Here is a 25,655-nt window from a genome sequence, read left to right on the forward strand (position 1 = left end):
TTTTCCTGTCAGCATGTCCCACTGCAGCTGGAGCTATAGGCAACCAGCCACCCTCACCTTGGTCCAGAAGCCTGAACAGCCTGCACTGGAGGCTTGGATGCTTCCAGCCACCTCATGGCATGAGCTGCAAATACAAAGAAGCAGGGGGATTTTTCAGATGGATCTGCTGTGCCCTTGAAAGGTATTGGCCCCTGTCTCTGTGGGGTGTTTTCTCTTTTCCATAGGGGACAGCAGCATGCAGCATCATGTGAAAATATAAGGCTGGTGACCAAATGATAAAGCCACAGACAGCCTCAGCATGATTACTGTAAGGAAAGATGTTATTTGTGTGTAGGCCATGCTTAGTGTCTTCCTACAAAAAGATACTGGCTTTTCTCTATACTTGCTTTAGGTTTCCAAGGGCAAGAATAAACACTGAGTTTTCATTTCAATAGCCTGGTCTGTAGCAACTCTGTGGCTTCATGTGAAAATAAACAGAGCGGAGGACTTACAAAACCTACATTGTACACTCTATCTGGTAAACAATGTCTTTGGCTCACTGACACTGCCTGGGCATGACTTTTAAACTACTCTGAAAGAAATACCTTTGATATTTGTTGTAACATCAGTAGTAATCCCTTTTCTTGAGTAAACAAAGCAAGTACATTGAAAAGTTACAAACTTCATTCAGATCAGAATATACATACACATACAAGATCAGAAACAACTGATTTGCAGGAAGGGGCTGATTCTGATATTAAATCCCTGGATGAAGGATCTTTCCAAAGCATTATTTTCAGTAACTGAAAATGATGTTTAGTACTAAAGCAAAGGTGTATTGTGGGAAAGATAAGGAAGATGGTGGCGTAGAAGGTAAGTGCTGAATGATAACCTTGGGAAAAAACTTGCAGTGAATCCCTGAAATGGGTTCAGCAGATACGGCAAAGATAAACATGGCAGAAAACATTTCTTTTTTATTTTATTTTAAATAGCTCCTGCTACCCAAATAGGAACTTTCTGCACATCCAAGTATGAGTAAGTTGTCATCTGCTATGGTTTACCACGATGTTTATGAACAGCATTCTGAAAGACCCATTGGGCCAGCAAGGCTTGGATGCTATGGTCACCAAGACCTTCACTGGGACAGTAGACATCCCATGTAGCCTGAAACCACCTTGGCTGGGCTGATGGGAGGCCGTGACCAGCCAGAGGGGTGCTCCATATGCCAGGCTTACCTTTGACACAGGCCTGAACCTGCCCATACCACTCCCCGCAAGTGTCGCAGAGCAGCGTGAATGCCGCCTCCTTGTTGCCCATGACGTACCCCAGAGCACAAACATACAGCAGCTCATCCCCCATTTCGAAGCCGGTATGGCCGTGCAGGATGGTGTGAGGGAAGGACGGCGGGTCCCCGCATGGCTTGTCTGAAAGGATAAAAGAAGCGAGATTGTAGAGACCTCTCAGTGGTCTTTAAATACAGTGCTAACAGGAGGGCTAAAATAACCCTGAGAACAAACCTACAGAAACAAATACATCTCTTCTGATTCACATTCTTATGCTCCTTCATAACTATTTTCAGTTGTAATTGGGAAGGTATATCTTGGGCTATGATTGTGATGTGATAACTGTGATATTACTGGTGCATAAAGTTACTGATGTGCAACACTAACACATCTAGAGGGGCTTAGTTTCCTATCAGTCAGAACAGGTCAGGCTATAGCTGTCTTCCCTGTCTGTTTCCACAGAGGATAATAAAGGCTTGGGTAGGCTGGGACTGGAAAGCAAACGCTTGGACACTTTTTTTTTTTTTTTTCTTAACAGCAGAAAAGGTTGTGTAATTGTTCAAGACTGGTGCTTTAGTAACTACTAGATGGAGAAATGACCCAGTCCATGTTCACAGAAAGGAAATACTGAGATGGACACAACTTCTAGTCTTCCTCAAAATCAAAATATTCTTCTCAAATACTCACAATCCCCCATAAGAGACACCTAACATACAATAAATGGTTAATAAATGGTTACTTGTGCTCTTCAACTTAACAAAATCCAGGGGTAACATAGCTTTGCTCTCTGTGAGCTAAATTTATCAGATAAGAAATCTGAAAAGATGTTGTTTGATAATATTTCTGCTAACGGCACCAAGAACCAGGAAGTAAAAATTACAGTACGCAATATCAAAACTGATTTTCATTTTTTTGTTCTGCATCAGAGAAGCACAGATAGGAACCATCAAGCCTCTGTCAATACTAGTGTAAACTGAAGTTTTAACTTTCACTTTCATGTTTGAACAGTCTTGGCTATTGTCAACAATGTGAATTGAAGTCTTCTAGAGAACTGATAGGCACTGCAGTTTCTCGTCTCTCAAAGGTCTTCCCTGAAGAGCAGTTTGGCATGACCCCTTGTTCTCAATATTTGTTACCATCTTTTTCATAGTAGACATCTCTTGGTTACAGGAAAACAACCAACCAACCAACCAACCAAAAAAACCTGCCACCAACAATTCTACAGTGCAAGAACATGGTCTTACCAAGAAACTCAATAAAGTGTGCAGCGTTAGTAAAAATAAACTCTTCTATATTCTTTTTCAAATATGCTTTTTTTTCCCCCAATGGTTCTAGAACACTTATTGACTGTAGAAGAAAAAACAAGTATTCCACTTGCCAAAATAACTGAAGAATCAAAACAGGCTTTGTCCTGATGCAGAACAACCAAAAATAAAAAGGCTAATAGGTAGCAGCTCAGGAGTACAGGATATGGGAAACTCAGGGTCAGATCTGTGTTCCAGTATCGATCTCTCCTGTTGAAATAGTTTGGGTACAAAATCCTAATGACTTAGTTGGCTAAGGAAAGGTTATGTTCATTGAAAAGCCTTTTTTTTTTGGAAGCTGAAAAAATGACCTCCAAGTCTAGGAGTCTTAAACTATGCTCCTAAAAAGCATATATTTTCAGAGAGCACCCCTGCTACTTTGCTCAAGCTTGCTTTTAGGACAGCATCTACACAAGAACAACATTTCCATAGACACCATTTCATGTCCAGGGTTTTGAATGGGCAATAGTTTTGATGGAAAAGAGGCTTTTTTCAATCTAATTTCTGCAAAAGTTCAGGCTTGCTAGGGATCAAGTCCCTCCAGTCCCATAGATATCCTGCATAGATATCTTGCCTAATAAGTTCCAGAGTTCCCATCACCTACACACTTCTGATCCAGGCATGGGTAAATACATGTTTATGTAGAAATATGACCTGTTTATGTTGACTGTTATTTACCTCATAATGAAATGAACATTGTGTGATAAATATCCACGCTCTGTGAAAGTTCTTTTGGATCAGGATTTAAAAAATTATCCGATGGTTAACCACTTCTTAACCAGGTATGTTGAAAAACATCTGCTACTAATTTAAGGGACACACTACTGAAGTCAAAGCTTTGAAGTCTGTTCTCCATACTGTACACATACATATACTGTCTAGCACCTTCAAAAGTTAGTGGGAGTTATGCATACATACACGGACAGAAAAAACAAGCTCTTGAAGCTACACAAAGCTCAGTTTATGTACAGTCTTATGTAGGTTTGGCATCTGAGGAAGTAAGGAGTAGTTAGCAGCTAATGTGTTTCCTGTGAACTGGTAGGATGAATAAAACTTGATGTGGATGAAAGGAATAAAAAATATTTTATTGCCTCATAGGAAGGCTACATACCCATGCATTTCATGTACTTTATTTATGCAATCACTTTCATCAGAACAAGTGGAAGCTGTGTGTCTGCTCTGAGGGAAGAGTTGGTCCCAAGGTTGTATAGAACAATTATATGTCAGAGAGTATTATTATCTACAAAGCCTTGCTTTATAGTATGTTGGCCAAAGGAAGCAGAAAAATAATGCTTACATTGATTAAATATATTTACATTATGGCAAACACATTCAAAAAGCACACTATAATCTTCCAGGAATGAAAGCAAGCTGAAGGGAGCTTTACTGTAAAATTTGGCAACAGATGTGATAACAGAATAATGAGATCCTGAAGGAGAGATCTGGCTGTTGTGTATAAATGGAAAGAAAAGGAGAGATTTTAAAGACATTTCTGGACAAACATTGTATGTGGAACTTTTGAATCTCTCTTATGAGACTTAGTAATGTTGTGTCTTTGCTGCAGACCATACTGAGTGACAGAGTGGACAAGACTAAGTGACAGCCAATATCCAGCAGAGACATACTCCAGTTCCTGCATCCATTTTGCTATAGCCCTCTTCCGTGTAAGAAGTATGGAAATTTTCAGGGTTTCATTTTATGGATCTCAGTCCTGCTGCAATCTCAGTTGCTATGACAATTCCTTCTCAGCATCTTATCAAGCCTGCTCTTTCTGGTACACGCACAGAAGTGATACTGGCTTAGCAGCTCATCAAACTGAGCGACTTCTGGGGGCACACTTCAGTTTTTTGTTTGTAGTCTTTGTATCAGGAGCTGGCAAAACATGGATTTGTTTGGAAGGACAGCCTGTGCCCAATGTTGGCATTCAGGTGATTTTCTTGCTGGAATAGAGGAAGCAAATCTAGGCCACGAGGCGTGACAGAGGGTGTGTTGGCAGCAGCTTGTCATTTGGAGGAACAGCAGTGGTCTTTGACAAGGCGACTACAGAGGTTACCTGGAGTGGTAACTGTGATAGAAGAGGACTGGGCTCTTCCTGTGCTGAGTGGGTGCTCTCCATCTGGAGTACTGCTTTTCACCTCCTCTATCCTTTCATAATCAGAGTATTTAGTTGGTGTTTGCTAAAAGATGATCCTAGTGCATGCTCCCAATTACAAGAGCCTGATGTGCTGGATTATTTTCCCTCAACACTCTGGCCCCACCCAGAGGATCTTACATTCTGCCCACTTGTGCGAGATTGCATCTTCACACCTGGAAACTTTGAGTCCAGCTCTGAAAATCATGACCCTTGCTAAGTTTACCTCAGACAGATCTGGTGTCCTAATATCAGCTGAAAGCAGAAGACTTGGCAAGTGACCTTCTGGATGACATTTTATTAAGAAGAGATGTTGCAAATCTGACCCACATATTGGCAGTGAGGTCAAACACTTAACAGGGCTCTATACATGGACAGTTGAGCTCTAGTAAGCAAGGATGGATTAGGTTATGCCTCAAGAAAGCACTGCACAGACATATGGAAATGTGCAAGTGCACAGAAGAGCCTCATGTCAGCAGAAATTTGGCATAGAGTGTCTTCTGGAGTGACAATCCCCGCTGCAGGCATGGAAGAAGTCAATATACACGAGTGGAATTCAGGATAGAGGCAAACTCTGACAACTGAGCAGGAATAAATGGCACAGCAAGGATGTAAGTGTTTAGCACAGATATGTTAGCCAGGGCTAGTGGTGATTCTGGCTACAGACCTCTCAAGAGACTTAGAAACCATTTTTTACAAGGGATTTAAGATGCCTCTTGTTAATTGATTTAGCACATTCAGTCTTGATTGTCTTTTAGGAATTATAGCCCCTCTGAAGAATAAATTTAACACCAAACCATGTGTGGAAAGGAGTTTGTGACAGATGATTTCTGGCAAGAGTCAACACAAGTCACTTTAAGTAAACAACAACCCACCTCCCTAATCCAGAAGCAGTTTCTCAATTTAAGCTACATGCATCTCATCAGTTTGTAAAGGTTTTTAGAGACATTTTGATAAAATACTGTCTAGAGAAAGGACAGCCTACGATCAATGGAAAAAAACATCAACTCAAAATAGATGCAGACTTCAGCTTCCACACCACCTGGCAGAGCTGCAGATCTACTGAAATCTGATTATTTACAACGGCTACTTAAACAGTGTACCATGCTCTGAAAGCTGACATGAAACATCCTCTTTGATGTAAAATATCTCCTTTTACAACCATCCAATTCAGCAGAGTTTTTCCCGAGAGACCACTGAAATTTATAGGATGTCATCTTGTCATTAAGAAATTGGAAAATGCAACTCTTACTGCTCAACCCTGTGAAAGATGAGTGTGAATGTTTGTTTTTTTTTTCTTCTGGATTGCAGAGACACTAAAGTGTATGGAATTTTTCTTTTTGGATAAAAATAATGAGTACAAATAAAGTACAAAAACCAAAACCCAAACATAGCCAATGTAAGTGCTGCTTGTAAGCTACTGATCTTAGGATGCCAATATCCCGTTCATCAGATAGGGTTGGTAAGAATAACTTCATTTATTAGTTTAAATGACATCACCAGATAGCTGGAAATTCACTGTCAGCTATATGCAAAGCTCTGGAAAAGAAAACTGTGGCAATAAAAAAAAAAATGAAAAACTTCATATCCATAGCAAAACATGGCAAATAAAAAGAAATGGCTTAAATATAAAGCAAATAAAAAATTGACCGTTCTTTCAACATACATTTAATATATTTGATGTAAAGAATACGTTCTTTTTTTTTTTTTTTTTCTTACTGGTGAAAAAGGCAAACTGAAAATGTACATAAGCCATCAAGCTTTGATGGGTATCTGGAGCCAGCAGTCATGTTTATCAAAGTTTGATTTGCATTTTGCTGTATGCTACTACAAGTTGCTGCCTGTTCAGTTTTTCTATGACGGCAGCAAATCAAAGCCTTAGAGAATAGAGGTCTTACTTGTTGCCTATAAATATCAGCGGGTCACCAAAAGAAAGAACCAGTAAAACATAAAACTTGGGAGTGATTAACAAAGAGATCATTTAAAAAAAAAAAAAAAAGAATCATTATGATTATATACTTATGAAATTGAATGCTATGCTGTCCTAAAAAAAAAGAAATCTGGTAGGAAAAAATTCCAACCTTGTGGTTTTCTGTTGTTCTTCTTTTATTTATTTTATACTTAGAGGTGTTTTCCTATGAACTTTGATAGAGAACAAATACATGCTCTGTGGGCCAGATCTGACTTACATGCAACACTTCATTTTCTTAATAGGCAGAATCTAATATGTTTTTAGGTAACTTTTGGCACTTGAAGCTGAGAAAATCTTGCTTATCTCAGCAGATTCTGAACAGATACAGAGTTGTCTTCCTGGATCTAATGACAGCATAAAACTTTTCTTTCTGAGAAACTGAGAAGACATACAATTTTTCTGTACTATGAAAACTGCAGCATTCATATACTCAGAGCATTCATAAAACATAACAGCTGCATCTTTCCCAGTAAAACGTAACTCAGAGCATCAGAGGCTGCTGTGATTCTTTACTGTGTGCAGAACCAAATCCATTTCAGAAGCACAGAAAAATTTGTATTTTCCTCTTCAGGGTAAAAAAAAAAAAAGCCTGATCCTGTAAGCATCTGACCACTGTGGAGGCATGCTGGCATATATGCTTCAGCAATTTGACTGAACTCGATCTTAATTGAGTAAAGATTAATTGTAAATCAAGGCCTAAGAAGGGACTTTTGCAATGATTTGTGCTAGAAGTTCCATGGGGGGTTGAGATGCCCTTTGCAGAGCCCTAAGAACAGAAAATAGAGTTGTTAAGCATTACGGTCAGTGTAGTTTCTGAAAAAGAGAAGGCTGATGTGACATTCCCTCTGCCTGTCCTCAGCTTGCCAACCTGTCTGAGCCTTCAGCCGATTCCAGACAGCTTGGACATAGAGACAGCTTAGACAAAAGCTGTTGAGTTTCTGCTCGTTTTAGACAGGTTTCAAAGAGGAAAGATCCAGGCATCTTTTCCATTAGGATGAGCACAGGTAGGACTCAGCTTTTATCTGTTCCCACAAGCACTGCTGGCCAGCCATCAGCACTGCATGCAGGTGGACAAACCAGGTCACTGACTATGGCTGAGGCTGTGATGGGAGGTTTGCTGCTATTTCTTACTGCATATCTGTTTCCTAAAACTGAAAGTGGCATCCTTAAAGTGCATGATCTTTCAACATTCAACTACTTTGCGCTATCTTGTGTGCTACTGTGTGTTACTTGCATGTGTGAAGACTATTTCCTTTCTGGACTTTGATCTTTCCATACTAGCTATGGACTGGTCTCCTTGCTGCACAACTTCACTTAAGCCTTTTCCCTCAAACATTGACTCCGCATCCAAAGCATTTTTGTATATTAAAAGAGGGAACCTTACTGTCATCTGGAAAAGCTTCCATATTTAAAAACTATTTGATGAATATATTGGCTTGATCATCCCACTCTGTCATCAGGAAACTCCCTGCCTTGTACAAAACAACTTGTTCACAAGTGGTTTCTTTTTAGCAAATGATCTGATTTTTCCCCTTAGTTTAAACTGTGCAGTTTCTGAGTATTAAGTAGGACTTCTTTCCAAAAACATTGTCAAATTGCGCTCTTATCTTCACCAATGCCCCTTTACTGCCAGCTGCAAACAAATGCAAAATGCAAGCACAGTTCCTTCCCTGAGATACAGCCTCTATGTGTAAGGCCAGAAGCAGCAGGTGGAGAGGGCCAGGGGAGAGCACAGGGCACAATGGAACAATGGTGGTCACAGCAATGATTTCAGCCTGCCACAGCTGCCCAACCCTCCACAAATTTTTTCTCCTTGGGGTAAAGATGACAAAAGAGAGATTTGAAGAAAGACAATGAGATAGTTTTGCAGATGTTTACAGGGAGCTGCTCTTGTATGTGAGAAACAACATGGCAGTAAGCACAAAGGTGCTTGTGTGACAGTATTAACCACTGGGTGATGGAGCTGGCATCGCTCATAGCAGCACGAAGCCTGGAGTTGACATCGTGGTAATTATTTGAGAGGATGGTCAGTCAAACTCTGCAATGTTTGAATGAATAGGTTTGTATCACCTCTGGCACATTTCACTTCAACCAGATCTTCATTCTCACTGCTGCCACTGACTCTTTATCAATGTGCCCCCGTGTTGTGAACTTGGTGTTTATCAGTAAATGCCATCTGCTTGCCCCTTCTTTTTTTGACATGAGATAGATGTGAAACTTCACTGCAGACACTAACAATCTGTTTCAGGGGTTCCCAGACTTCTTTATACAATTCTACATAGCAATAACAATTTATGCTTTGCCTTTGGACTACATCTTTGTTTGTAGCATTTGAATACCAAAGTCTAAGCTTCAACTTAAATTGGAAATTATTTGGTTTTCAGAATCATCCATGATACACCAGCATCCCCAGTAGGCCAGTGTATATTTGTTAACAAAATACCAAACAAACAAAAATAAAATGGAGGCAATGAAATTACTTTCATATAAATACTGTGTACGGATAGATATGCAACAACACAGTGTTTTGTGGTTGGAAGCCAGATTCCTGATTTGCATTCAGTTACAGTGCTGAGTGCGGGAGATGCTTCAGGTATCTCAGATGGTGCCAGATATATCCTTTTCCATGTATATGTTCTTTGAACACTAAAATGGTATCTTTCTGATCAACAGTGGTCTTTAAGCTTGATAAACTGCAGCAAAGACAAATGATAATGCAGTTTATTTCCTGCAACCAATGTCTTTGTAGCTGTTGGCTCACTCAGCAGGACATTACTATAAAGATTTATTTTTTAATATCCCCACTTTGCCTCTCAGCGGTAGAAAAACTGAAGGCAAAACTTCTAATGTTTCAAGACAGCAATTACTGTGCATTATTTCAATAGTATATCAGTGCTGACCTTCATCCTTTACACAAAAAGCATCATACTGGTCATTCACAAAGGGATCGGTTTCAATTTTAACCTCAATGGCTTTCACGCTCTGCTGTTTGCTGCCCGTCTTTCTGCATATAATTGTCCTAAAATGAAGAAGAAGAAGAAAAAAAAACAATCAGAAATCTTCTGGAGTTGTACATGCAGGTGAAGTTTGGAAATCTTTTAGCAGGGTATTCAGGTAGCCTCAGCTTAACTGTTTAAGAGTTGGCACATAAGGCGATAGTGTGGGAGGATGTACGAAAAAAGCCAAAGTAGAATTAGAAGTAATTAAAAAAAAAGTTTGCTGTAGATCAGTTCAAGGCATATGAAGCAATAAAAGGTGTTTATCTTATATTCTGTAATACTTCTAAAATATCAGACCAAGTCCTGGTGTGTTTAAGTACACATTCTGCTCTCATATTCCAGCAATACAAACTCCCACCAAGGATACCTGGATAAAAAATGAATAGAAGTTTCAAGATTTGGTCTGAAAGATTATAAATCATTAGCAATAGAATTATGCTTGCTGCATAAGTTCCAGGGTATTTTATCATAGCTGGTATTTTAATCTGCTACACATATGTGGATGAAAGCATTTTTTACCTGTTTCAGTTTCTCCATTCGGAAAACAGAAATAGCAATATTTACTCTTGTACTGGGCTAAAGCACACAGTTTTGTTGGACTAGGGATGGTGCAGATGCATAGCCAAGACACAGTGTTGTACACCAAAATGCTTCCAAAAACATCACAGCTCCAAAAAGTAACGTGAAGGAACTGGCAAGACAGAAATGCTGCATTTATAGCCTCTCTCCATTTTCAAATCATGTTCCTGTTAAAGGTTAAAGTTAAATCCCCTTAATTTGTTCTTAAAATGCAAGCTCAAAAATTCAACTTGAGTTATTGGAAGAAAAACTGTTGTTGTTGCTGTTTCTTTTTTTTTTTTTTTTTAACAGTAATTCCACACCTTTGCATGAACTCCATTTTTATTGGTCTGGTACACAGCCATGCCTAATCCATCCTGTTGCCCTCTATAGGCTTGGACAAAGGTAATTTTGTTCTACAAGTCTGTAGATGTAGATTGTAGATTGTACAAGTTGTACAAATTGTAGATTCTACAAGTCTTTGTTCTACAAGTCTGTAGATGCTGAACATAAAGGAAGAGATTATTAATTATGTCTTCTCTCATCTGTGTTGGCTGCTTGAAACTAACTAATAAAAGACAGTTTGTTAGAGAAGACACTGCTTTTATTGTTTCAATGATGGTTACAAAGGCTGGGAAAGTGAATTCAGCCCAAATTTTTGCAGCTGGATATTAATGGTGTGTGTTTTATTTTGTGTGGACTGCAGGTCTGCAGAAGTGTTGCATGGTCAGTTCTACTAGTGAAAGCAAAACAAAAATGCTTTCCACAGAGGAATCTTTCCAGTGAAGGAAATTTATCATTTTGTATTGTGCAACGGTTGAGCTAATTTTGCCAGCAGTCCCACACTCAATTTGGAGAATAAAATAAATGTTGACTAAGTGCCCATTCACTGAATGTGGAAAAGCTCCAGTGGAAAGCCAATATTTGATCATGCACTTAAATACTACACAACAATTGATTTACACAAGTGGACTGAATTACGATTGTGCAGACCATCTTAATTCTGACGTGTTAGCTCTTGAGCAGTTAAACATGCAACTTTAAAGTGATTTTATTGTAAACAAACAAAAACGATATGAAAAAAGACATATGGTGCTGGTCACGCATACATACCAGAATGGTTCCTACTCCATTTCTGCTCTGAGAAATGACATGATGCAATCCCCTGCTAAAAGTTGCTTTATAATTGCAAAGCAAACATTTCTTTCGTAAGGAAAACACATGTTTATTTTTTAGGGATCACTTGAAAAACAATATTATCCATAGGAGTTTAAAATCGAGTTCTCTTAGAATTAAATGCCATATTTTAAGGTTTGAGTCCTTTAAGTCAACAATCAGGCACATAGACAAAAGTGACCTGGTCTATCAAAGTGGGTTTAGATGACTGAGAGAATCAGGCCATCAATTAGCAAATTTTTGTGTGTATTCACGTATTGTTCCACTAGGTCTTACAGGGCCTAGGTAAATAAAACTGTTATGTCCTATGACCCCTTTCAAAAAGTGACAGAATCTTAACCTTTTCAATAATCACTTACTTGTCTAGGTACCTACATCGCTTTTGCCTTGCAACACTGAGTAGACAGATCCTGAAATGTCTTTAAAGATCTGGGCCTTTTACTTGTGATTGTGTACTTAAGACTTCAGCCTTAAATAAATAAACAGCCAATAAATAAATAAATTTATATCCTTGGTATATTCATATAATTACAAAAACTGGATATTTGGCTCACATGTAAGGCTTTATTAGAAAACCAAGTATTTCTTTTTTTTCCCAAGTTTTGTACAATGAATTACAAGCTTGTAGGTGATAAAAATTGAATATATTGAATAATAAATTAACTTTAAAGCATTTCTTAGCTATTCAGTGAGATCAAACTTATAAAGGTGTATCTATGCATATTATATGAAGTTTAAAAATTATTCTTCCTGACTATCTTTTTTCCTGCAACAAAGCAGGCCTTTGCTAATCCTCTACTTAGGATTTTAATTCGGATTTTGTCGTATTAAAATTGATCTGATTAAAACTGAAAACATCCTAATGTAATTATTCTGTGATTAAATAAATTGTCTTGTACCATAAAAAAATAGAAGAAAAAAATGTTTAATGTCTTATATACCTCCTTCTCTGTCACTAGTTTCCTACCATGAACTCAATCCTGCAAGTTTTGAATATTTTCAATAAGCTATTATTACTACTGCTAAAAAGAGCTTCACGAGTCCTCAGCTCTTCTCAACAGTGGCTCTAGTGATTAGAACTGCAATGCCTTTGGCACAGAAATAGTCGCTTTGCAGTCAGTATGACTACAGGTATAACTAAAAATATGGAATAATAGTCTCTTTTCTCAGAGTTGTTGAGGGTGGCATTTAGGGCATATTTCCCTAAATCTATAAAATGCTAGGTTTGCATCTATAATTATAGATGAAGTATGTAGGTACACTTTTGTTTCTGTTCTAAAAGGTAAGTTTTTATGCTTTTAACTTTTTATTTTTTTTTAACCTGATGACTGAAAAATGGCTAGTACCTTCTCGATTCAGGATTCAACGTATGTTGAAATTTGCTCACCAGCAGCATTGCCTTGTTAAAATAAGAAATAAAAAATCATACATTGTTCCTATTTGGTTACAACCATCTCTCACAGTTCCAGAACCCTGGTGAGAGGTTGTGGAAATGCATAGCCTGTTTTTTTTTCTTTCTTATTTCGAATTGTTGTGTTGGAGCATCATCCATTGTGGTTGAGAGGATGAGAGGAAGTTCATATTTTTTGTAGGAAGACATGCATGTACCCAGCCATTTAGAAGAATGTTGTCATATAGGGAATTTTAATTCTATTTATTGCTACTTTCATGGAATAATTGACTCTAAATTTATATAGAAATGCTCAATCCTAACCTTTTATGATATGTTGTAATCTGGTGCTTAGAGCAGTGTAATGTATGATTTTGTATCTTGTATTCAATAAATAAGTGTGATTTTATTTTTCGTTCTACGGAGATCTCTTATGAAAGTAGCATTTTAGACATGCTTGGAAGAAACATATTGAGTTCAGAACGCAGACTATCCAAAATAATCCTCTATATTCACACATCTGCTTGAAACACCAGTGCATCCCTGAAAATTATTCTTACACTGCCACAAACTCTGAAAATCTCTCACAATCCCAGCATAAAAATCAGTCACAAGTACTATTGCTATAGAAAATGTAAGTAACATGCATTATGAGGAAGATAAAAATCCAGACACGGTCCTAGCACCTTATTTTCTTCCTGGCTGCGGTGTTCTCAGAATGTTTTCTGGCTTGCTTCTAATGTTTAACCTTTAAAATTTCAAAATAAATTGTTTTCCTTTTACTCATCAATCTTGTGAGAAATAATTTCAAAGCTTTTATTTTACCTTGTCTTAAAAGTTTAAATGAGGACTGAAAATCAGGCCCATTTTGAAGAGTAAGAGAGTCCTGTGTTTTACAGTTATGGGCAATTGCAATCACAAGCTTCACACAGAGACACTGAACATTTACTTCAGTGATGTCCATCAAATGAGAGTTTAACTGAAGAACACCATTGGAAAAGGAGGGATTTTAGTGGCTTCAGCAAGAGCCCCTGCTCTGTGATGGAAAGCAGAGGGATGCCTGATGGTGTTTCCTTTGATTTCTTGACAAGTCAAGCCAAAAACTAGTGAGGATCTCCTCAGTCCACTGGTACCCAGCCTTGACAGACAATCTTTCTCATGGTGCCTCTTTCCTTTCAAATGAGAAAGCAAGAGAAACCCCAGGGACTCTGCACTGTTTTGAACCTCAGCTTAGTTGCTTATGGGTAATTCATCCAACTAAGAACAATCAACAGTGCTTCCTCTGTGCCTGTCCTGAAAAAAGGGCCAGAGTTACAAGCTGAGTCATGATTCAGCTATTTTATTTAGCATATGTGTGCATGAGGAAGAAATTTAATATTTAGCACATTTAGGTAAGAACCAGGCTTCCCTGAAGTCTTCCACTTCCATTTGCGCTGACTAAATTATTTTCTAATCCATCAGCTAACCAGCAAGTAGTTGGTATATTTTGCATTTCTCCTAATACTGCTGTTCAAGGAAGAAAATAGCAGAAAAGGCTGGCATGAATAGCATTTATTCCACTGTAGGATAGAATATGCCGTTACCTAATACGTATTATAAAGTGAATCTTGTGATGATGTAAATAAACCACAGTAATGATATATATTTATGTATATACTATATATTATGCATGTATAATAAAGATAGACCTAATAAACATACAATATTTTATATACATGATAAACTCTCTTTGTACTAGTATACACTGATACTCCCACTTTCTAATATCATTACATAGCAATTTTGTAATATTTGGAAAATTTTCAGTAAACCTAACCTTATATATATGGAGTTAAAGGCTGAGTTTATAGGACATCCATTGTAACAGCACAAAAAACAGTATATGGGACTGGGGTGTTCTGTAGTCACTACGCTATCTGCCTATTGATTGTCTTGTCAATCAATTAGCTTGTCTTGTCAATCAATTAGTCTTGTCAATCAATTAGCTGAACAGACTTGCAAGGGTCTTTTGACATTTATTCACGGAAGTGTGAGCTTGAATATGAATATATTCAACTCACTAGTCATCATCAACAATGTGGTAGCTGAGGCACTGAGAAAGTCTGGTTTGTAACACAGTGTAACTATAACAAGCCTTCCCCAAATTAGAAAGTTTAAAACTTCATCACTTTCATTGGTAAGATAAATCTTTAACATCCTGTGCTAACTTTTTTTCATGAGACAGCTTCATCACTTGTGTTTCAGTAACTAGGTAAGAGAAAAAAATTAGTAGTCTAGAAGCCAAACTAGAGGATTTTTATTCTTAGTCTTTCCCTTCTGAAGTTTGGGAAACTGCAAATAAAGCTGGCTCTGATGAGGAATAAAATATAAATGACATGTTCATGATTACTGAAGGGAAGAAAATTTCCCTGAAAAGTCACGAAGGGGAGCACAGGTGTGGGCTTTGGAAAGTCTATTGCCTGGGAACTATAGAGGCTAATTTTGGCTGGATGGGGCCCAAAGAAAGCAGCTGCTAAGTGTGACATGAAGACATTCCAACAGCAATACTGCCACTGGAAATGTCGAAAGGAGGTCTTATTGAGGCAGAACCAATATCCTTCAGATTCTTAAAAATATATACCAAAATGCAGTCTTTTGTGCTTAAAATTGTACATATGACTACCAAAATAGTAAGGGCTCTGTTCATTAAATAAATATGGCCCATTCATGCAGATTTTTCACACTGTAGCCTAGTATGAATGATTTTATATAACCATTTTACTATAATGTCACTATGTACATATAATTTGAGCATTCTTAGTGTAGGTAGATGAGATTCATATGGCTTCCTGTCCTGGACTAGTTAGCAGGGTGCTCAAAGACATAGCAAGTGTCACTAGAAAGTTGTTTTTACCCAATTTTGTTTTATGAACTCCAATATAATCCATGGCTTTCATAACAGATATTATTAATTAGGTACCAAAGGGTTTAAAAAATGTTTGCTAAATGCTGTTAATTTACAAAGAAGCTCAATTCTCAGACAAAAGGCTTTCAGATGGGATTGGACATTACAGAGACTGTGAAGAAAAAAAGGAAAAATATTTGAAGTTCTTTTGAAAATCAACACCATTAGAACTAGTTAAAATCCTGGTATTAGTCACTCTCATGTATATGCTAAAAGTAAGCACATCCCCTTTCTACTTTCATTCTGCTGGGCTAAACAAATTGGTCACTTTTAATCACCACCACCAAGACAGATGATTTTTTTGACTGATTCTAGTCTGAAATTCCTTTCTTCTGAGCTTGGATGTCAAGAACTGCATTGCAATATTGCAGGTGTTGTTTCACCAGTACCTTGTTCAAGCTTTTCAGTTACTGTCTTCTCTCTCCTGGAAGAGCTGCTCAATGTCTTTTAGGAGAAGCGCATTTTCCTTTGTCACAGATATGTTGTGTGACAGGCTCACTGCCATCCTCTGTTCTGTGAAGATGCCTAAGCTCTGACTCTTTCTGCTCCACCTTTTCCAGCTGAACTGTTAGCTTAAGGCAGAAGCTCCTACTAGTCTTCGTGTAATACCATTGCATTTCATCCCATCTCCGCTACACCATCTCTGTAGCCAAGCTTACCTTCCTATTCAATATTATGATTTTCTTTGGTCTTAACGATGAATTCTAACCTTATGGCATTAACTAAGGCAAAGTCATATTCTAGCAGATCATGACACCACAGAGCTGAGGGCTGTAGGATTAGAGTTTATGACCTGAAGGCATTTCAGAGTGCAAGACCCCCTTAAACAGTTTCAGAACCAAATTTAACATTTTGAATTGGACCATGTACTGTCACCTATGTCTGGATTTTCTCTTGAAGGGACTTAATTGGCCCAATTCATGCAGACATCTAGGAGAAAATTCATATGCGTTACCATCAGGCAGTAGAGCACAGCCTTAAAATAAAACAGGAAACTTGCCAGGCTGACATATCTTTAGGACTGCTCCTCTGCAAATAAGCAAGTGGACCTGTTACATTATATACACCAGATAGATTTCTTGGGGCCAGCAAGTCTAAGGGTCTACACACATGGATGAAAGGAATGGCAAGAGTTAGAGACTGACTCTTATTTCATTCTTTGGATATTGCTTTTTTTGTTCCCAGGAAATGTACTGTTATAACCCTACAGCCAGGTGCTGGACAAGTCCCACGTTGTACACAGAAAAGGGAGTAGACAGCCTTGTGAAATGGCAATTTTGATTCTTATTATTATATTTCCCACAGGTGTCATCTGCAGCAAAGGCCTTGTTGTGTTAGACACTGTAGAAGCATTCAATAGAGTCAGTGCAAAACCCAAAGAGCTATCAAAAGAAGGAAATATAGAAATGAAGTAATTTTCCTAGCAGCAAACATCTGGTCTGTGGTCAGCCAAGAAAAGAAACCAAGTTGTCTGACTCCTACAGCAAGGCTTATTCTAGCTGACTGTGCTTGCTCACTCCAGATTTATCCCCTCTGAGATAAATCCTCCAGGGACTGGGTAGGAACCAGCCAAGGACAATTTCATGCAAAGAAACAGGTTGTGAGCCCTGCAGGAGAACTATTACAGAACAGAGAATCTATGCAGAGCTTCAAAGCTGTAGCTTATAGATGGGCTACATGGTATCATTCTTTTGTAGACAAATAATAACAGGAGAGGGAATAGGACAGCTTCAGCATTTTAGTCTTGGAAAAGTGCTGGAAATGAGTAAATGTGCTATGAATATCTTAATACAAGCTGCTGCCGGTGTTGACAATGTCAAAAATCAATAGCTGCTTTTTAATATTTTATGCACATCTAGTAGGACTGATCATAAGAAAAACTGTCATGTTCATTTTCCAAATTTCAAAACAAAACCAAAACCAAGCAAACAAATAAAAACAGGAATGAACACATGACCCTACAGAACACACTGCCCAGTGCTGGATGACTCGACACAGGGTTTTCTAGTATGACATTTGAATTAAGAAGACAGCAGTGAAAGGCCTTCTGAGAACTCTACCATCTTTTTTCATTTATATTCTGGCAGATCAATTGCTTGTTTTACTGACTCATTTGTCTGACATGCAAATAGGTCATAAGAGTGTGATTTTAGTATAAATAGCTATTAGGGCTCATTCTAATCTGACAAATGAGACTTGCCTTACAGCATTTCATTTCCTGCACTATAACAATGTGTAATACTTTACACGTTATACGTTTCATGACTGATTTGTAAATGGTTTACTTCTGGGCTGCTGAAAGAACTTACATCTTTCCCTCCTGTCCCTGTCTATTCATGACTGGCTCTTCTCTAAAAGCTCCGTGCCTTCAGACCTGCCAGTGACTTGCCTGTGTGACCAGCGCTGAACTCTGTAATGGTTGGTCTGAACTACTGAAAGTTGAAGACTAAAACATCCCCTTATGCCTGTGAAAGAGGTCCTGTCCCAAGTTGCTTAAAAAACAACACCAGTGAGTTTATTGTTTCTTTGGATTTGCTGGCAGGGAACTATTCACTTAAGCAACTTCCATCCCACATCAGCTGAAGCAAATCATATTTGTCAAGACCTGCTGCTTAGGCTAAGCTGGTTTGCAGTGAACAAAGTGGGTTAGACAATGCTTACGTGAGCAGTGCCACCAGCAGATCGGTATCTCCCACTGGCATCACTCTGCAGAATGATGTCTTTTAACACCCTAACTAGTAGTTGTTCACTTTTTACTAAAAGAAAAAAAAAAGAAAAGAAAAATGGACAAGGGACAAGTACCTCTACCAGCTCAGCTGAGGAGTCAACAATCATTATAACAGGTCAGAAGTAGGTTGGAGTGAACTGGAATGCTACAGCCTCATCAGAACCAAAAGAGGATGTCCCATTATAGCCTCAAATCTTTGCATACTTATATATGGATCCATATTATCATAGAATCAGAATGGTTCTTCAGAAAATGGTTCTTCATAGAATCAGAATGGTAAAGATCACCCAGTTCCAACCTCCCTGCCACGGGCAGAGACACCTCCCACAGGACCAGGTTGCCCAAAGCCCCATCCAGCCTGGCCTTAAACACTTCCAGGGATGGGGCATCCACAGCTTCTCTGGGCAACCTGTGCTAGTGCCTCACCACCCTCTGAGTAAAGAATTTCTTCTTAATACCTAATCTCAATCTCCTCTCTTTTAGTTTAAAACCATTACCCCTTGTCCTATCGCTACACTCCCTGACAAAGAGTCCATCCCCAGCTTTTCTGTAGGCCCCCTTTAGGTATTGGAAGGCCGCTGTAAGGTCTTCCTGGAGCCTTCTCTTCTCCAGGCTGAACAACCCCAACTCCCTCAGCCTGTCTTCACAGGAGAAGTGCTCCAGCCCTCTGATCATCCTCGCGGCCCTCGTCCAGACCCACTCCAACAGGCCCATGTCTTTCTTATGCTGTGGGTCCCAGAGCTGAACACAGTACTCCAAGCAGGGTCTCAGAAGAGTGGAAGTATTTGGAAAAAAACAACATATAACTATGTATTAACATATGGATCGTCAGAAATGTGACAGTTACCCCAAGCGAAACAGTTTGGTTTTTTTTTTGCAACAAATTCTCCTCTTTGCCTGCATAAGAAGTAAAGCTCAGAAACCAACCACATTGACATTGACTCAGAAATGCACTCAGCCACAACGAGAGAAACTTCCATGGGTTTATAGGCCCTCATTTTATAGCCCTCTGGGATGTAAAAATGATAATAAGGACACAACAGCCAACAGCAGTGGGTATACATACTAGGAGTTGGATATACACCGCAAAATAGCCATCAGAAATGAAAAAAATCCTCTCTGTTACTGGCTTGTGCAAAACCTGAAAAACTGGTCAAGAAGTCAAAAAGTCCTTACTTCTTTACTAGTCTTTATATTCAGTTATAAGTCTATGTGACGTAAGGAGGACTGAAGTGTTTCAGAACATCTGCAACACCAGAATGAATTCACTCATATCATTTGTTTGTGCTTGCTTCTACGGTCAGTATCTAATCCATTTTTCCTCAGAGGAAAGATTATGATATTTTCCAGGAATCAAAAAAACAAACAAAAAAAACTTCTTTTATCATGTTCCCTCTTATTCATCTCCTTTCTGATGTACACAGTCCAAAAGGATATGGGAGAATATTAGACTAAAGCTCTGTGATCTGCAAGTGATTCCAGTCAGCTTCTGGATGGAATCCAAGGTATTAGTTCCAGCTTATAAAGACCAAAATGGGCTGGGACCTGCCAAGTGTGGGAGGTCACTTGTCTCCCTGGGTTGTGTCATCACAGTTGAAGATGTGGAGCTCCATCAAGATAAATAACACAAGGTGTTCCCAGTGAAGAATCTTCTATTTGGGAAATAACTTTACCTCTTCTCTGATTATCTGATTATCTTCTCTGATTATCTTAATCTATCTGATTATCTCTGATTATCTTAATAATATAGCTGCAGTTTGTCAGATGTTTTCTTTGTACCATCTGCAGTGATGTCCTCATATCATTCCTAAGCTGAGAGAGGTAACTTAGTACATGTGAACTATTTTCAAGTAGACTGCATATTTGCTCCTGAGTATATTACCATTGAACGCCATTTGTCATCATTTTGCCCATTACTCTAAGTTCCCTCTGAAATATCTTCATATTCTGCTTGGGCTTGTCCAACTTGAATAGCTTTCTCTCATTTGCATACTTTGCACTCAACTGCCCATTTGCTCCTCCAGGGCTGCATTAACTAACAGTGAAACCAGTATAGTCTTTTCAGGCATACTCTTCCTAAGAGTCATAAACACTCAGTTCAGTGAACCAAATAACACAGATTCTGGTGCTTGCCCAGCCATAGGTAAAATAGTCCCAGAGAAGAGATTATCAAATTCCATTTTACAGGATCTCTGAAGAACTACTGCGTGGTGAAGCCCTCTAGTGATCTTCAGATGTGATGACTGCACAGCAAAAGCAAGCTCATGTACTCTCATAATGTACTTTCTGATAAACAATTTACAGACTTCCATATTAAGGATAGTTTTACTGGAGAAACAGGGTATGGAAAGATGGAAGGGATCAAAACTTCCTTGCCATTAGTATGATGACGTGTGCATTCTCATATCACTATGATGTGATGTGCACAATGCTATCACTGTATCCAATTTTCATTTTGAAAATATTCAGGCATAGATCCACAACTGGTCTACTCATAATTGTAGATCCAGTGCCTACATTAAAAATCTGAAGATCTCTCAGGATTAACTGATGGTACTCACTAGATAAAAAAGGGGCAGTTCCTTCTCCTACTCATCAGCACTCCTTACTTCCATAACAGAGAGACTGCATGAAACAACCTCTACAGTAACTTTGCCATGTACTTAGAGATGGATACAGTTTTCCTGGCTCTTCAGCCAGCAAGACATCTCAGCAACTGGATTAAGAAGAAAATTTTTAGGGTTTAGATCACTTTTATCCTGAGGGATTTCTGGATTTTTTTTTAATGACCAGAAGTACATACAAAGAAATTTTCCCCAAAAAAACTTTCACTTGGAAATAAAGGATCACCAGAACTAGTTGCTTTTGCTTGAGGTTGCTTAAATATTACCTTTCATTAGTAGTAGAAATTTTCTGTCTTTTGCAAGCTGCATTTTATCACTAAAAATAAATGTGGATGATGTGCATCCTCAAATTTGTAAACTTCATTGAAAATCAATTGGATTTCTGCAATATTCATGACAGAAGAGTAAAAGAACTGTGCTAGATTCACCCTGCTTCCTTCTCCTCCTTACTTCTTGTAACATTCTTTATTTGTAACGTGAGAAAAATATGAGCCTAGTGCTATGTGGAATCCCCTGAGCTATCTCAAAAAATACAGTTCAGCATGCCCAGTAACAGTATCAGCTCTCTGGTAAGCTTTCTTAACCCACTCCCTAGCACATCTGCATTATCCTATCTAAGTACACTCCAAGTCAGACCTATCTGAGGATGCCTATCATCTATTGAGACACACATAAATACCTGAGACAGATACTTGGTTTTCATGAGAAGCTCAGCAAATTGAGTCTGTACTGACAGAGTCAGTGGGAGCATTGATACTAACTCCAATAATGTGTCCACAGGCTGCAAGCTCATTTGGGGCTCAGCACCCCACTCTGAGCCAGGCAAAAAGGAATGGCAACAACTCAGTAGGAAAAAGGAATAGGAAATTATGAGATAATTATGCCTTTAGATATGTGTCACAATGCTTGAATTGTGGCCAGTGTTTTTCAGCAATCATCATAATCTAAGGGGAAAACTTGCTTGAGCAGTCATTCTGTAGTGGGTTTCCGTGGCACGGTTTTGGTAGCAGGGGGCCATAGGGGTGGCTTCTGTGAGAAGGATCTAGAAGCTGCCCCATGCTAGGTAAGGGCCCCACTGCTGACCAGAGCCGAGCCAATAAGCGATATTGTTTTGTGCCTCTGTGAGAGCATATTTAAGACAGGGAAAAAAAAACGCTGCACCATATAGCAGCTGGGAGAGTGAGAGGAGTGGGAAACAGCCTTGCAGGCGCCACGATCAGTGAAGAAGGAGGGGGAGAGGTGCTCCAGGCACCGGAGCAGAAGTCCCCTGCGGCCTGTGGTGAGGACCATGGTGAAGCAGGATGTCCCCCTGCAGCCCGTGGAGTACCACCGTGGAGCAGGGTTCCACGCTGCAGCCCGTGGAGGAGACCACTGTGGAGCAGGTGGACCTGCACCGACGGAGGCTGCAGCCTGTGGAAGACCCCTGCCGGAGCAGATTCCAGGCTGGACCTGTAGCCCGTGGAGAGGAGACCACGCAGGAGCTGGTGACCTGGCAGGAGCTGCTGCCTGTGGGGGATCCAGGTTGGAGCAGTTTGCTCCTGAGGGATGGACCTCGTGGTACGGACCCATATCTGGAGCAGTTCTTGAAGAGCTGCTGCCTGTGGAAAGCCCACACTGGATCAGTTCACCAAGGACTGCATCCCGTGGGAGGGACCCCACAGCAGAGGGGATGAGAGTGAACGAGAAGAAGCGGCAGCGAAGAAGCGCTATAGACAGACCATAACCCCCATTCCCCCGTTCCCCTGCGCCACTCGGGGGGAGGAGGTGGAAGAGGGTGGATGGAGGGGAAGGTGTTTTTGGTTTCTTTCCTTTGTTTCTAGCTTCTCTAGCTTGTTAGTAATAGGCAGTAAATCTTACTATCTCCCTATACTGAGTCTGTTTTGCCTGTCACGATAATTATTGTATTATCTCCTCGTCCTTATCTCAACCCTTGAGCCCTTTTCATCGTATTTTCTCCCCATTCCTCTTTGAGGAGGGGGAGTGAGAGAGCAGTTGTGGTGGAGTTCGGCCGCCCACCCGAGTAAAACCACCACACATTCATACTTTTCTGGAAGGATTATGCTCTTGTCCTTACCCAGTGGAGCCATCAGCAAGCCATCCTGTGGTGCAGCCAGTGAAGGAACAGTCCTGAACAGCCCTTTTCAGTTCTTCTGCAGTTGCTAAGCGAGCATTCAGGTCAACACAAGCTTTCTCAGCTTCAGCTAAATCCAGACCCTGAGAGTTGTTCTTCGACTCAAGTGCAAACACTTTCCCTGCAGCACCAAGAAAGGGCACGTCACTCATCATGGCATTGTATTTAATATATATTCAATAAAAATATTGCAGGTTATCTCCAAATAAAGTCTTCTTGTTTTCACTAAATGCAATTCAATGAGCAACCTATTTATTGGAATTAATATTTTTATCAACACTGTAAAGACCTTTATCTTCATTTTCTTTTAGATCTGTTAATGAACAGAAAGGCAAGCATAGCTAAGCCCCTATTCATTCCTAGTCCGTACGAAAAGCTTATCTTGCCTCCACAGGTCTCTGCTTAAGATCTGCAGAGAGAAAGCACAGACATTTTCTCTTACATTTACATATGTAGTCAAAGTCAGAAAATCACCTTTGTACACAACATTGGAATTCATTACAAAGCACATTATAGCTAAATTTATAAAACTACATGTATATAAGAAGCACAAATCCAAAACCCAGTATTTCAACTCACTCTTCCATATCAGAAAGAGATTTACACTCATCCTCTAAAATCAAAATGTTGCAATTCTGTGGTAACTTGTGCCTAAATGCCTAAATGCTGCTGCAAAGCCACTATGTTTTCATATCTTTCTGGAAAGACAGATGGAATTGCTTTCTTAATGGAAGGCTTTTTTTTTTGTTGTTGTTGAATGGGCATGAGAACAGATTTAGTATAACAATTTCTTATGTTATTTTTATTTTCAGTTCAGTTTATTTTATTTTAATTTATTTAACACTGTGAAAGCTGTAAGGCTGAAAGTTAGAGGCTTTGACTTTGGCAACTGGGAACAGGGTAGTTGGGGTTTTGTCAATAAAGCTCGAGAAGTTACTGAGTTATAGAATAAACACATTAGCTCTATGTCTCCAAAAAAATAAAATAAAATAAACAATGAGATAGTTCACAGTGCCGACGTTAAAACTGCTGTAAGTATGTTCTTTCTGAAGATAACATCCCTCAGATTGACTCCTAAATTTCAAAGGTACAGATTTAGGTTGTTTGAAGGCTCAGGAAACAGCTTTTTAAGCACTGTTCATTCAATAAATGTCTGGAAACACTTCCCACATTTGGTGGGAATTCTAGACATGCCCGGTAAGAAGCCATTCTGACATAGGCAGACTACAATTTCAATAAGAGGGAACATGAATTCACAGTACCCAGAGTAACCACTAGACAAAATCGTCTCTTGCTTCTCAACTATAATCAATACCAAGAATTATAATTGGAATGGGGAATTTAACACAGAGGAGTGAAAAAAGCAAGCCTCTTCAATCCTAAGTACCAAAACCTCAGGATTCTCTGCAAATGTCCCAAATAACATGCACAACCATAATGGAAGCTGTTGTTCCCAAAGGCATGAACAAGCCACAGTGAAGAATGCATGGGGTATGGAGAGAGATAACATGAGCAGAATGACTTTAAACAATCTTTCCTAAGTTGTGGAACAACTTTTATTCATAAAGGTATGGAGGGTTTAAGTATAATGCTTTATTTAGGCTTTGATCCAATTAAAAACTTGCCCATATTCAACATTTCATAATTTGGCTGTCAAGATTGATATGCATCATCAAAGACATACAGGACAATTTTGTGTATTATCTGACTTAACTCATAAATATTAGTCTGATATGGCAGTAAGCCCTGTTTTCCAGCAATTAGTATTTTAGTTAGAAGACTAAGCTAAAAAATAAAAATAAAAAATAATAATTAAGGATTGAGTTCCCTTAAGATATATTTAGAAGAAATAAAGTTCAGCATTTAGTCTTTTTACCCTTAAGTGCCAATTACTTATTTACAGGTGTTTTGCTAACAAAGACCAAGGCTGAGACAACTTTCCCTAACTACTGTCATGTTTTTGCTAGTACTTATGGTAAATTAACTTTTTGCTAGAAGCTATGAAGATGCTGGACTTTTGGGATATTCAAATTATGTAGGCAAATAGGTTTTAGGGTAAGCTAGGAAAGACTTACTGGTTGGGAAAACTGCAGTGAACTGTTTATAGGAAATTCTGGTTAGCGGAAATGGATAAAGAAGGCTGGCTTGCTTACCAGATGTAATGGGTTTACGTGGCAAGGCTTAGGTAGCAGGGGCTTCTGTGAGAAGAATCCAGAAGCTGCTCCATGTTAGTTAAGGGGCATGCCACTGGCCAGAGCCGAGCCATTAAGTGATGTTGTTTGTGCCTCTGTGAGGGCAGATTTAAGAAAGAAAGGAAAAAAAAAATCCGCACAATAGCAGCTGGGAGAGAGGAGTGAGAAGCAACCCTGCAGCCCCCAAGGTCAGTGCAGAAGGGCAGGAGGTGCTCCAGGCACCCAGCAGAAGTTCCCTTGTGGT

The 25,655-nt window shown here is 39.2% G+C and overlaps 1 protein-coding gene across 2 annotated transcripts in view; it reads right to left on the reverse strand.

Moving 5' to 3' along the window:
• Positions 1–25,655, reverse strand: part of SUSD5 (sushi domain containing 5) — a 57,063-nt gene that overhangs the window by 19,406 nt on the left and 12,002 nt on the right. For both annotated transcript variants that reach the window (XM_080580103.1, XM_080580104.1), the window contains 3 exons: positions 23,163–23,340; positions 9,570–9,688; positions 1,215–1,403 (listed from right to left, as the gene is read on the reverse strand). In XM_080580103.1, the coding sequence (XP_080436229.1) occupies positions 1,215–1,403; positions 9,570–9,688; positions 23,163–23,340 (486 nt within the window). The remainder of the gene's footprint in view (positions 1–1,214; positions 1,404–9,569; positions 9,689–23,162; positions 23,341–25,655) is intronic.

Source organism: Anser brachyrhynchus, assembly GCF_964034855.1.
Source record: "Anser brachyrhynchus genome assembly, chromosome: 2".
Classification (NCBI taxonomy): Eukaryota; Metazoa; Chordata; class Aves; order Anseriformes; family Anatidae; genus Anser; species Anser brachyrhynchus.